This window comes from Cryptotermes secundus, unplaced genomic scaffold (assembly GCF_002891405.2).
Source record: "Cryptotermes secundus unplaced genomic scaffold, Csec_1.0 scaffold2069, whole genome shotgun sequence".
Taxonomy (NCBI): Eukaryota; Metazoa; Arthropoda; class Insecta; order Blattodea; family Kalotermitidae; genus Cryptotermes; species Cryptotermes secundus.
Genome location: NW_019734999.1, coordinates 47701 through 61753, shown reverse-complemented (window position 1 = coordinate 61753; position 14053 = coordinate 47701). Strand labels below are relative to the sequence as shown.

At 43.0% G+C, this 14053-nt stretch overlaps 2 protein-coding genes across 10 annotated transcripts in view; both read left to right on the top strand.

Moving 5' to 3' along the window:
- LOC111869210 (transforming growth factor beta activator LRRC32) overlaps positions 1–9454 on the top strand; it is a 36046-nt gene extending 26592 nt beyond the window's left edge. For 2 of the 4 annotated variants that reach the window (XM_023860527.2, XM_023860528.2), the window contains exons 2-4: positions 6273–6441; positions 7762–8320; positions 8943–9454. In XM_023860527.2, the coding sequence (XP_023716295.1) occupies positions 6283–6441; positions 7762–8320; positions 8943–9163 (939 nt within the window). In that variant the 5' untranslated portion in view covers positions 6273–6282 and the 3' untranslated portion in view covers positions 9164–9454. The remainder of the gene's footprint in view (positions 1–6272; positions 6442–7761; positions 8321–8942) is intronic. The other 2 variants (XM_023860526.2, XR_002843630.2) reach the window with 2 other exon arrangements.
- A 1116-nt stretch (positions 9455–10570) lies between these two features.
- The window catches only part of LOC111869215 (zinc finger protein 239-like), an 8544-nt gene continuing 5061 nt past the window's right edge, over positions 10571–14053 (top strand). The window contains exons 1-3 of one of the 6 annotated variants that reach the window (XM_023860552.2): positions 10571–11018; positions 12589–12735; positions 13781–13863. In XM_023860552.2, coding sequence (XP_023716320.1) covers positions 12595–12735; positions 13781–13863 — 224 coding nt within the window. In that variant the 5' untranslated portion in view covers positions 10571–11018; positions 12589–12594. The other 5 variants (XM_023860551.2, XM_023860549.2, XM_023860550.2 and 2 more) reach the window with 5 other exon arrangements.

Genomic DNA, 14053 nt, shown 5'->3' with positions numbered 1-14053 from the left:
AAATATTTTCAGTTTTGCTAAATATACAACCAGTCGAATGATTTTTCAGATAAGCCTTTTAATCTTTAATTTTCGTAGCGTTCGTAATGAAAGCTGCAAAAATGCATCCATTTGCCTCGCCATGCACGTCTTGTCTCTAGCAACTGGAGAACCCGGTAAAGAAGTTGCATGAAATTTTGTGTTGGGGGATTTTTGCTTAAAGATATCCGTACTTTTCTGTTTTGGTAAGGTGGGTTACCAATGGCGGGCGCCTTAAATAGAGCCTAGGCCGCGCCATAGCTGAAGAGGTTAGTCCCTGGCTTCCCACCGCGGCGGTCCGGGTTCGATCCCGGGTCTGGTCAAGTGGGATTTGCGGTGTACAAAGTGGCGCTTGGGGCGGGTTTTCTCCGAGTACTTCGGTTTCCCCTGCCGATCTTCATTCCACCAAATTCTCCATCATTATAATCACCCGGGGCAGGCTACAATAGGCCAATCAGTGGCCGCCGTGCTGAGTGGACATAGTTGGACTCCCCCCCCATACAGTGCTACTAACATCTCGAGGGTAACTCCTGAAATATCCCAAAGAAAAATGTTTTAAGCAACAGTTGCGGAAAGTTGTAAAACACGTATTAGATTTGTTAGGAGTCGGCATAGCGACAGACTACTGGCTGGATGACAGAGGAATCAGAGTTCGAGTCCCGGTAAGAGCAAAATCTTCCAGACCGGTTCTGGGGCTCACCCAGCCCCTTATCCAACGGGTACCGGGGACTCTTCCCCCTGGAGCAAAGCGACCGGGGCGTGAAGCTGACCACTCACCGGAAATTAGTGTCGAAGTCAAGAATACGTGGATCTATACAACTAATCCACGGTACTTATTAATGGCGTAGTGATCAACTTTTTTTACGTCTGTTAAATTCTTCTCTAAGTTAACCAAAAGCGAACTAATGCGTTGGTATTGTAATGCTACACGTATATTTCAGAATTTGTTTGCCTTTCTACAGTAGGGTTTGTGTCATTTCCCATATTTACGGAACGATTTCATACATTTTAGAAAGTTAGATGAGAAATTATGTAAAATTTTGGGTCATATATAATCGATCTGATCCAAAATTAAATTCATGTGAACAATTTCAATATAAAGACCGTAAAGTAAAGTAAAGCTATCCCTGTAACAGGCTGTAACAGGGCTGTGAGACGTCGAGGTTCCCACATTTTCTAGACAATCGGTTGTCAGCCTTAAGCGCCGGCCACCCTTTACCCTCAGGAAGATTCCTGGTACTTATTTCTGTTAGAGGCTGAGTCAACCCCAGGGACATAGTGCGGCTGGAAGGATTAGGTAAATTGAAAAATCCAGTGGCATCAGGAATCCAACCTGTGACCTTCCGGCTTGTAGCATAGTGCCTCAACTAACTACGTCCGTACGAAAATTATTCTAAATCGGTTAAGAAGTTGTGGAGATCTGGCACCAAGCCAGTTGTCGTGGCGATGATGCAACTAATGTTCAGAAGGTACTGATTTCGAATCTCGGATCAGGCACAAGCTACCCTGAGTTATTTTCGTAGTTTTCGTCAGTCATTTGAAACATGTTAGGATAATAACATGATTATGCAATGACAGCTTTTTTATATCTCTTCAATTCAAATCGATCTGTAATTCTACCATGCGACTCAATGTAGTCTAGTTACTATCGGTAGTGTCTTAAAAGAACTACAAAATTATTTCCGTACTGCACTAGGCCCTGGGGTTTACTCAGCCTCTAACAGAAATGAGTACCAGGAATTAATTAAATAATTTTCCTGGGGAGTAAAGCACGGCCGGCGCGTACGGCTGACAACCTTACCGCCATCTTTGAGCCGATTGTCTAGATAATGTGGGACCCGTCTCACAACCCTATGGGCCTTCATGGCCTGTTACAGGGATAGCTTTACTTTTTTACCGGGTTAGGAATGACGACCCAGAACAAAAATGTGATACTGTGCTGCGTGGTCAGGGCTGTCTCATATCTCACCGGACGATGAGTTTGGAGCAATGGCGAAATGGAAGTTAGCAAGGAAAATCGGAGATACTCGGCGCAATAATTTGCTTTGTTTTTCCACACGAATCTCACATGAAATTCCCTGGAATTTAACCCGGGAGTCTGCAGTAAGAAACCGGCGTCGAAAGGTCCATAGTAGGACCCAAAACAGAGCGAGAAATGCTCCAAATAAAAATATACACGAAGAAAGGGTAAGACAGTGAAAAAGGGTAGAAAATAAGGGAAGTTATACGCTGTTCCTTTATACAGAAAGTCATTTTACGAGATAAATTTCCCCAAGACATGTCGAAGCGGAAGTTTCGTTGAAAGAGATTGCAACGTCGCATTGTATCAAGTCCCTCAGCTTAATCTAATTTTGGTGTGTTTGTGTATGGACGTGCAGGTCAAAGGCGCCAGTCAAATAACAAAGAGGAATAGCTCGAATGGACTGGATGAATGAGGGTCGCCATTTTGAAGTTGTGTTCCATTTGTCTCGATGTGTGGGTCATTAGTTTGTGACGATGACTACAGTTGCTGTGTTTCTCCTCTTTTTATTTAAAACGTTTCGGAGACTGTATTCTGTCTCCGTCTTCAGGTAGAACGTACTCAGTTGGGCCCAGCCGCTAGAGCTAGTCTCTCTCTCTCCGGACACCAACACAAGGCAGGGTATATTTCCACGTGTATGAGTAACTATAGAAGGGGTTTGGATTGGTGGCTCGATTTATTGACCTCTTATACAATCACCACTCGTAACTACAAATTATAGATTACTGTCACATATAGAGGCTAGTGTCCTCAATCTAACCGTTTCCTAACAACGAATTATAACACAGGAACTATAACAGTCTCGCTGAATTACACACAACAAATATCACACATAAATTCTTCTCTTCACAGCCGGACTTTCGAGTGAGCAACCGTCCCAGTTATGACATCTCGGCACGGACCAAGAGAAAACAAAGCTCTTCTAATATTATGTCTGGATTTTTTGCCGCAGAGATGTGTTTACCGTGCCATTGTCTAGCAACGGCCGCGGAGCGGAGCTCAGAAAACATCGTTCATATATTGCTATGCCATTGTTGCTTTCATGTCTGTTGCTGCGGTAACGTGTTTACCGAACCGTTGCTTAGAAACGGCTCCGGTATATTTGTTTATCTATCTTTCATACACACTACAATATAAACCAAATACAGCATGAACCATTTGCGAGAGTTAAGAAAAACGTTAAAAGAAACTCCACACACACACATGAGGCCTAGCACGTACGCCCATGCACCATTTCATGGCTATTGTGGTTAAAGTCAGAGTACTATCAGAATAGAAGTTTCAATATGACTTCTATTCTGATAGTACTCTGATTTTAACAACAATAGCCATGAAGTAGTGCGTGGACATAGGTGCTAGGCCTCATGTATGTGGAGTTTTTAATGTTTTTGCCTTAACTCTCGCAGGTGGTTTTGCTGTGCTTGGTTTATATAACCAATCCTTGTGTTTGGTGCTGGTCCCCGTGTGGAGGCGGGGTCGAAAACCTCCACCGTGACCCTGCGAGTCGTAGGAGGCGACAGAAAGGGAAGTCTCAAATCTGAGACAGTAAAATATGGTCGCGAGTCTCAAGGGACTCAGACCGGAGAAAGACTGCACTGACAACGGCCAGCAGCATATACAAAAGGCAGACCCGTCCTCTCGTCAGAGAGGGAGCCCCATAAAACAAGATCGTAAATGCCAAACAATAATAAATATCTGTTCATGAGCCCCAGATGAGGCTCGACACCAAGACTTACTGACTGACCGACCGTCAGTCGCAATGTGACTTTGACTTGGTGCTGGTGTCCTGAGATAGGGAACATCTGTACCGGTTGATCACAACTGGGTAGGTTCCACCTGAAGACGGCGACAGAGTCCAGTCTCCGAAACGTTGTGCGTTATAAATAAAAACATGACGATGTTATCCATCGTCATGTTTTTATCATTGTTATGTTATCCCTAAGTTAATGAACCTCGCTTCTTAGGAGTATTAGATCATCTGCTTAATGCTTTTCGCTGACGTTCTTGAAGATACGAGATATGGGAGGAAAAACATGAAAAGATATATCGACTAGAGGAGGCCTTGGTAAACATCTGACAACTAATTTACTGCAGAGATAAGAAGCTTCAACGGGTCATTCATAGAGGTCTCTTCTGTAGAAATGCTGACTTCCGGAGACCACCATTTTCTGGAATCTGATGACATGGAGACGTCTGGTCGCAAGGCACCAACGTTGCTACCACCTTCACGTTCTGAAGGTGAATTATTGTCTTCTGAGTTGTAGACACCGTGTAGTCTGGCATAAATTTACCAACATTTCGGAATAACTGCTTTCTTTGTCTTCTGATCCTGAAGATGGAAGCAGCAGGTTATTCTGTAACGGTAGTACTCTTTTACCAGACTACACGGCGTCAGATATCAGAGGACAATAATCTTCTCATTCCGGAATCTCACGAAGTGGCACTGTAATTAAGGATACGTAAAAGTTACAGATGGTATGTAAACTGAGCTATTGCCAACGTCGTTAAATAAACAAATTAGGAGTTAACAATCATCACAAGCAACAGTGAGAATGTAAATCATGTTTTTTAAACGAATCCTATGCGATTTTGCAAATCCATGGGCCTTAGCTTCGTCTATTACCAATAATTTGCATCTCAGAAATTCGTATACTTAGCAATTGATGTTATAATTCGTTCAATCCGGATAGCTCAGTCAGTATAGTGACTAGTCTACGAACTGGACTCAGGAACTAGGTTTCGATTTCCGGCATCCATACCGACTCTGAGGCCGACCCAGGGTTCTAACCGAAAGGTACTGGGTTCACTTCTATGGAGTTTTGAAGCCAAAGCTAGAGGGCCCAGACTAAACTACNGAGCTATACCTCCACACCAGTTAAGCTTTTATGGCATAATTAAGAACAAGGAAACCTTTCGTATTTCATTAATTATGAAAGGTATCGAAATAATTATCCTAAACATTGTCATATTTTCGGGGTGTGTGCCTACAGACGGGGTATGGATTTGATATGGGGTTTATTGACCACTTATACACACCACTCGGAACTATAACAATTACAGAGCCATGGCTAATCTCAGCAATTTACTAATCACCACAGCAACCGCTAAGCTTTTCCAGCCTGCTGAGGCTTCATCAGCCGTTCCCTAGCAACGGCTTCTAGCAGTAGTGATTCTTCGGCTTCACGCACTCAAGTCCATTCTTCACAGCCTTCCATGCAGAACTCAATTTCGTCGCCCCAGTTGTCTTCAAGATAACTCCTCGGCACGAACCGAGTAGAGAACACCGCCTGCAACAGTAACTACATTGTTGTGTGAATATTCGTTGCAGCGGGAACGTGTTTACCGATTCGTTATTGCATGACACCGTTGTTTATTGGTCTGTCTCGTGGTCATTGAAAAGCAACGGCTGAACACGCTAAAGTATTGAGCTTAATTAGATGCTTCTCAGTTGTATTCGGGATATGTTCGCTTCGGGTCTCTCCGGGAAAACAGACGGTCTCCGGTTGAAGTTCTTAGTGGTTTTCCTCGCTCCCTATATCGAATCCCGCGATAGTATAAAATTAGGCCACGACCACTTCCACATCATCTCAATTATTCAGTAATCGACTTACCTCTCAACGCAATGTAATCTGAACCCTGGAGCTGAGCCCTTCTTGAGGATCCGCCAGGTGTGCAGCCACTCAAGAACTTCCCAACATATCATGGAACCAGAATGTTCATTAACGTGTTCACAAAAGCCCTCCACTGGTCCGGATCCTGAGCCGGATCCTATCTCTTTAAGGATCCATTTTAATGTTACTTCCGCCGTAAAGAAAAGGTAAATGTAAGGGTGTCCCTGTGCTTAACTAATTAAGCGCTACGCCATGAAGGCGTATGGGGGAGTGGATGTATAGATCCATACGTCGTAACCTCGGCACTATTTGAAGGTGAGTGGTCAGCTTCACGCCCCGGCCGCTTTACCCCCGGGGAAAGAGCCTAAGAGGTTGGTGGACGCCAGAGCCGGTCTGGACGACGTGGAGAAGACCCTACCGGGACTCGAACTTTGACCCCGTACCCTCTGCGTTTTTTAACACAACTGTCACCTGAATTGAGGAATATCTTTACTGTTCATAGTGACCGCTGTGAGAATCCGAATTCCGAGGCCATCTTTGGTCAGTTTCACAGTCGCTGAAATCAGAACAATATTTTCGTTAAATGCGTTTTGTTGTAATCAAAGGTGTATGACGTTTTGCAGCAGGACGGCCATGTGTCTAGTGTTTTCCTGGTTGCTGACCTTATCAGTGGTATTTTCAATGGCGGAGAAACAAATTTGTACTTACTATACGACTGTCCGGGTGACGTCAGCCGACTGCTCTGGGCGCATGCTCGAAGACTTGCCGACTGAACTCCTTACAGACATACAGGTACTTACTGTTTATTTACTGACATTGTCAGAAGATATACTGCAGAATGGTGGGATGAGTGTGAAGAAATGAGCCCATAAGCGCATGGAAAGAAGAGGCCATTGCCGGGGCATGAGAGCTCAGTCACCATAGTGACTGGGCTATGGGGTGAACGATCCAGGAATTTCCAGAGAATTTCCTCTTCTGTATAGCATCCACACTGGTCATGGCCCCCCACCCCAGTCCCCTATCCAATGGGTACAGGGGACTTTTTCTCAGGGAGTAACGCTGGTCATTCGTGTCAATTAGTACTGTAAAATTAAGATAAAGTGGAACTATACCTCCACTCCCACATATGCACAAGGACAAACATTTCCTGTACCACAGAATTGGCATCAGCATGGGCGTACGAACTTGTTAGGTTGGGGGCGACACTAATGACGCTTAATACAGGGTCTTGTAATTCCGCGTTGTAATGATCTTCGAGAAATATTAAACATTTGTTTAAGTTTTCTTTTCCAGGATGTAGAACAATATGGCGGCCACGTGGACTCTGCAGTTAACTTTAGATTTGACCGCAAAAACGAAAGAAGCACTGGAGTTATGCACGTGGAATTTGTTCCAAGAATATGCACACATTCGTTCATTTGCTTAATTAAGCGTCGCGCCATGAAGACATATGAGAGAGTTCATGTATAGCCCCCACATGTTCAGAACCCGGTCCTGCAGAGGCGAGGTGTCAGTTTCACACCTGGAGAGAGAGCCCCTTGTACCCTTTGCGTATGAAAATTGGTGGGCCCCAGAGCAGGTTTGGATTCTGTGAAGAAGAAAGCAGTTTCTTGCCCCTACCGGGAACCAAACTTCCATATCTCAGTCATCGAATCAGTAACCTAGTCACTACAATGACTGAGCTATCCTGCAACATGCATGCATACAAGCTATATATGAAATTCTGTCCGTCAGTCAAAAATCACGAACACCAAGTGTATTTGCTTCTGGAATGTGACGCCATGTTACCTGACAAGTTCACTTACTCCGTGGCTTGTAGTCCGCAAGCGAACTATACCAACCGAGCGACCGCCGCTTGTCAGCAAAGTTAGTGCTAACTTTTGCGGATAGAGGGTGTCATGTGGTAAGAGAAACGTACTATCGGGTTTCGGGTCGAAGGTTAAGCCAAGCAAGCAACAAATAGAGCAAAACTTCTACCAGACTACATGGTGTCACATCCCAGAAGACGGAACTTCTGAGAGTTAATGAGAATCTGTAATTACAAACATGGCAATGATGCAAATGTTTATTTACATAATTGCTCTAATTTTGTTGATATTTTCCCTTCAATAGGCTCTGAGCATGTCTCACAACAGAATGCGCGTTCTACACAGTGATTCCTTCAGACGTTACACGCACCTCAAGTACCTCTACCTGGACGACAACATGATCTCCTATGTAGAGAATGGGACGTTTGAGCCTTTGCAGAATCTAGAAGTCATCCGTTTGTCACACAACGCACTAGAGACGGTCCCTGTTGGAGTTCTTCAGCTACCAAAGCTCCGAAAATTATACGTGGACAATAATAGACTGAAGGGTGGAGGGGGGTTCGAATTTGCCCCAACCAGTGAAACTTTAGAATTGCTGTCGTTAGCCAATTGTCACCTGGAGAACCTACCCCCTCTGGGGATGTATCCCAGACTCTTGGAACTTAACATTTCTGGAAATGAACTGAAAGTATTATTTCCCCAGCAAATAGCACCAATGTGCCGCCTACACTTGTTGGACCTGCGGGGAAACCCCATGCTCTTCAATGGTTCAGGAGGCTGTGAATGTCACTCGCTGGCCACGTGGATCCAACAGATGAACATTTATTACGCAGAGGTTCCTCTAAACTGCTCTACTGAAGCAGGTAAGCTTATTGCGTCTGATCGGTGACATGGATGGGACTGGGATTCATGTATCTTGTCCTCCTTTATGAGAGGGTGAGTGGGAGGGCTATCCATCTGAGGGTGCAGGAAGTAAGAATTGCAGTTCGGAATCCCTTTCGCCTTAATGCCAACTTCTCACCTTCACATGGTGTACCCAATACCACTTTATCCAAAACGAAAAGTGGGTAGCTGCACAGAGCCCCCTGATTTTAGGAGCCCACACCTAGCGAACACGATCCGTCCCCAAGTCTCATGGATCATCTAGGGCCAGCCCTAGAACCAGGGTATGTCATAGCTTACGTAAGCAACATTCCCGATGAAAAGTTCGGTGTTTTCAGTGAGGTATCCCGTATGACGCTTTCAGGGACCATGTTTCGTAGTTTGACCGAATTAATACCAATATTCACGAAATGTTTAACATAATTATATTGAGAAATATTGTTTTGTTGTAGAGCTCTGTTTGCTACCACTTCGTGCTTGGCTTATTCTTCAACCCTAAAGATAGTGGAGAAATGTTCTTCCGAAACGTCTATTGACTTTCAGTAGGGTGCACAGTTTTATTTCCCAGAAGATAGAAATCTTCAACTTCTCATGTATTTCCAGACGAATGGGCAGATGGCCAGTTTCCCTGCAAGCAGCAACCACAAGATGAGATGCAGACACCATGCAGGGCTGCCAGTGTGATAGAAGAAAAGAAGACAAATATCTGGCTAACATGGATCCTGCCTTCTGCGCTTGTCGTTGCCTGTTTATACATTGTTCTTCTTCTGGTTGGGACAAGATTTCACAGTCTGATTTCAACAAAGTGTGGAATGGAGCATTGAACTGGAAATACTGAACTCTAATTTTCACAGATCGTGTGTTTTCTAGACAATGAAAAGTGTGTCACATGACCCCAGGTAGAAGATTACAATATTTTTGGTGTGAAACCGTGTAATTACAGACAAATCGTGATTCATTGTTTCCTGATGTAAGAGACTGTCCAATTTCGCTTACTTTCTTTGGCAAACAGCCAAAGCCCCATGTAAATGATGCATAATTTTCAATGATTTAATGTCTCTTGTTACAGTGTTTTATGCCCATGTAGTGAATTAAAATCCGGTTCCCATGTGAAAGCTGTGCTTCGGTTTGTATAATTTTTACTTGAATGGAAGGTTAGGTTTCTCTATATTTTCAGACGTAGTAGTGAAGCGCTCTATTTATTTTATGTCTTTTTAATGCTACAAGCTTGTGTCATTCTATGTTTGAATTCTGTGTAACCACTATTTAAGAAAATTCTCAATTTATGGTACAGAAGTCTTATCCACAAACAATCCTTAACTGCGGCTTTTGCTGCAGATCAATGTGTACCACCATTTTGGGAAAGATGATGCTTCTGTGTTCAGAACAGAAGACAGCAGGTGACTCTGAACCTGAAAGGTGTCACATTCAAGAAAACCGTAACCCTCATATTCTCGCCATCTTGATATCCTCATATATCCCTCAACAGTTTACTGGTGTATGGGTGGTACTTCTCGACTGAAGGGATATGAAGTCTTTTCTTTTCATGGTAAATCAAGAGTTTTATGTTGGAGGAATTAAGGTCGAGAGCACACTAATGAAACTGGCAACCGCAACGCAACCGCAGTTTCCGAGAATTATTTTCAGCCTGAGATGAACGCGTGATACTGAATGGAGCAGCGCAAATTGAGGACACAACAACAAAGTTTCCTCAGTTTGCGCTGCTCTATTCAGTAACACGTGTTCAACTCAGGCTGATAACAATTCTCGGAAATTGCGGTTGCGTTGCGGTTGCCGGTTTCCTTGGTGTGCTCTCGCCCAAGGAGTAGGATTTCTGTAAATACTATTAAAATGTTCTGATGAGATGTTCAGGGATTGTCATCTTTTGTTCAAAATTTATCACAATGTAATGATGTTACTGGGGAGACAGGGATAGCGTAGTCGACATAGCGACTGACTACGTGCTGGACGACCGAGTGGTCGGAGTTCGAGCCCCGGTAAGGTCAAGAATTTTCTTTTCCACGTCGCCCAGACCAGCCCTGGGCCCACCCAGTCTCTTATCCAATGGGTACCGGGGGCTCTTTCCCCGGGGGTAAAGCGGCAGGGGCATGAAGCCCACCACTCACCTCCAACTAGTGCCGAGGTCAAGAAAATGTGGATCTATACAGCCACTCCCCCATACGCCTTCATGGCGTAGTGCTTAATTAGTTAAGCAGTAAGCACAAGGACAACTTTACCTTTACAATTACTTTAGTAAATTTAGAACAATTTTTTTATATTTTAAGAGTCAATATATAGATCATACGGTGATGCTGGAAGGCCACTATTTCTTTGTCGCCCTTTCGCTCCGCTGCGATGTAGAACAGTTGCCCCACCTCGAGGGGGGACAAGGGTTCGATCCCTGGACTGTGCCAGTAGCTTGGTTTTATAGCCTTGTTGAGCAGATAATGACTGGTCGACAGTGAGCAGCAATGACGAAAATTCTTAAGAGATCGACGGTTAAAGGCCTACTGGTCAAGTTTCTCAAGAATCTCAAGAATTGCTGTACGACTCTGTGGTTTTCACCATGGATCTCTATTAAATTTCGTACGAAAGTCATGACCGGTCTTGACAGCTACCAGTGGGGCAACGATGATATAAAATTGTCCAAACAATTGATGGCTCTGAAAGCTCTGAAAGGTATAATTGAATAATTATTACGAAGTATGGAGTATGGAGTTTGTACGTAAGTTGGAAATGAGTATGAACAAGCGTATAATTAATTATATTTGTCTGTTATGAACGATAGAGCAGTATATTTTTGACAAGAAAGGACATCCAGATTATGGAATACTTTAATGTCCAGGTTAGCAATCCAGCTTTGTACACAGATTCATTAATGAAGTCTCTGTGAGCGGACTAGGTAAGGGGATTGAGATTTTAAGGTTATGACGCTGTGAGCACTTAGACTATATAGTGTGTAATGATATTGTAATTAAAGAAAAAATAAATTGGAAAGAATCTGGAAGGAAATGATGGTGGCGGCCCGATTGAGGTAATATCCGAACATGTGCCCGGAGGGACTGAGGAAACAGCGAAATCCCTGAGTCAGGTGTCCCGTCCGAAATTCGAGCTGAACACCTCCCGAACGTTAGTGCTATATCAAGCCGTTTGGTGAGGTTTGTCATTGTTCTTCAGAGTTCCTTTAGAAATATTCTGGATTGAAGTATATCACAGACTTTTAAAGTGACCGTTCTTAATCATTGTGTCACTTGTCATGCAGACCCACACCACTAGAGAAATCATAGTAAGTATTTGGCTCTTGCCTCGATTTTTATTATGTAAGGACAACTGTCACCACTGGTGCAACACAACCCCCCCTTCCCCATACATATTGATTTCATTAGTTCTCATCTACAAATACAACTGCCATAAAAGGCCTGTATGACTGCTAGTGGGTCTAGTGATGTCAGGCTGTGGTTATACTTTAAACATAGNCCTCGATTTTTATTATGTAAGGACAACTGTCACCACTGGTGCAACATTCCCCATACACATTGATTTCATTAGTTCTCATCTACAAATACAACTGCCATAAAGGCCTGTATGTCTGCTAGTGGTTCTAGTGATGTCAGGCTGTGGTTATACTTTAAACATAGTTGAGTATGTGCACTCCCCTGTTCACTGCTACATGCCCTCCCCATCCCATCCTCCTTGGCTTGATCATTCTAGTTAACTTGACGAAGCGTACAACCTCCTGTCACTTCATCTCTCTTTAGTCCAAATATTCTCCTCAACACCCTGTTCTCAAACACCCTCTTTCTGTTTTCCTCCCTTAATGTCAGAGACCAAGTTTTACACCCATACAGAACCACAGACAGAATTATAATTTCGTATATTCTAATTTTTACGTTTTTAGACAGCAGGTGAGAAGACAAAGGTTCTGGNCCCTGTTCTCAAATACCCTCTGTCTCTTTTCCTCCCTTAATGTCAGAGACCAAGTTTTACACCCATACAGAACCACAGACAATTATAATTTGTATATTCTAATTTTTAAGTTTTTAGATGGCAGGTGAGAAGACAAAAGGTTCTGAACTGAATAGTAGCAAGCAGACTAGTCACTAACATAAATTAGAAACCTGTGGTGTAAAAAAGTTAGCAAAGTGATGATTATGCATATTAATATTGCTTCTTTTTGTATTTTTTCAAACATTGTAAGAATGTATGTCAACTGTGCAGTAGTTTGTAGAACCTGAATGTTATGTTGCAGCCCAACATGGATGTAATCAAAGTGGAACCAGGTTTTGACAGTGAGACCAGCGTAGCATCATTACTGCCTTATGGTCAACACATTGGTGTAAACCTGGCAGCTGAAAATGTGCTGGTAGCACTTCCTACATTGAAGAAGGAAGTTAAGGTGAGATGAGAGAATTACCTCTTCTTCATGGACATTAAGGTTTAACAATTCAGCTTGCAACTTCAGGCATCTTAGATGGAATTCTGAAGTAATTACTGTCTGACAATTTAATGGAAGTTTAGGATTTGAGGTCAAAACAGGGGTAGTTATGAAGAGTTAGTAAACCTGAGGCCCTTAAATACTTCAAATACATGCATAAAATTTTTGCATTTTGGGGGAATATACATCTCAATATGTATTTTTCCCTAATGGAGCCATTTTCCTGTCAAGGTAAGGTAAAAAAAGGTAAAGTTGTCCCTGTGGTCAATGAATTAAGCACTACACCATGAAGGCGTATGGGGGAATGGATGTATAGATCCACATTTTCTTGTCCTCAGCACTAGCTGAAGGTGAGTGGTCAGCTTCATGCCCTGGCCACTTTACCCCCAGAGAAAGAACCCTTAGTACCCATTGTATAGGAGGTTGGGTGGACCGCAGTGTCAGTGTGGATGACTTGGAGGAAAGAAAATTCTTGACCCCACCGGCATTGGAACTCAGTCGTCCAGCCCATAGCCAGTTGCTATACTGAAAACGCTACCCTAGCTCCTATTTTCCTGTCAGGTGCTTAATAAATATTAAAATGTTGCATGTATTAATTTAAATGTAATAACAGTTAGTGATTTTTGCACAATGTGAAAAATACACATAGAAGTCCCTGAAACATTGAACATTACTGGTATAATTCTGGTTTAAAATATTCTAGATACTTCTGGCCAAGCCCTCTGCGATTCACCACTTTGAGTTCTCTGTAACATACCGGAACAGTAACCAGGTATTTTATGTTCCATGGAAGAAATTTATGTTGTATGGTTACTATTCACATTAACATTTTCTTTTTGCCCAGTAATTTATGTCATATGGAAATATTTTAATTTTAAATGCAAATTGTATAGAAGCTTTGGTTTCAAAGGATTTATCATGAAGCCAGAGGAAGCTTATGCAGCACTCACTGGTACTGACATACTGATGCAAGCATTGTGTCTAATTGTTTGTCTGTTGTGTACAGACAGAGGCACGGGATGTTGCTGCAGTGAAAGAAGAGTCGCTGAGTGAAGTAACAGTAGAGGAGCATGAAGTATGTTTGGGAAGGTGAGCATTGTATTGGTAGTTGTCATGCCTTTATTATTTATGTTTATATCAACTTCAAGGTATTAGCATATTGGCCCATTCAAACCCCATCAGAATTGCTGTTGATCTCTCCGTGACACACTAGGCCTTCTTCCTACGTTCTCTCTGTCCTAGGTCCAGTCATTTAGTTCTGTAGTCAGTGGAACAGTAA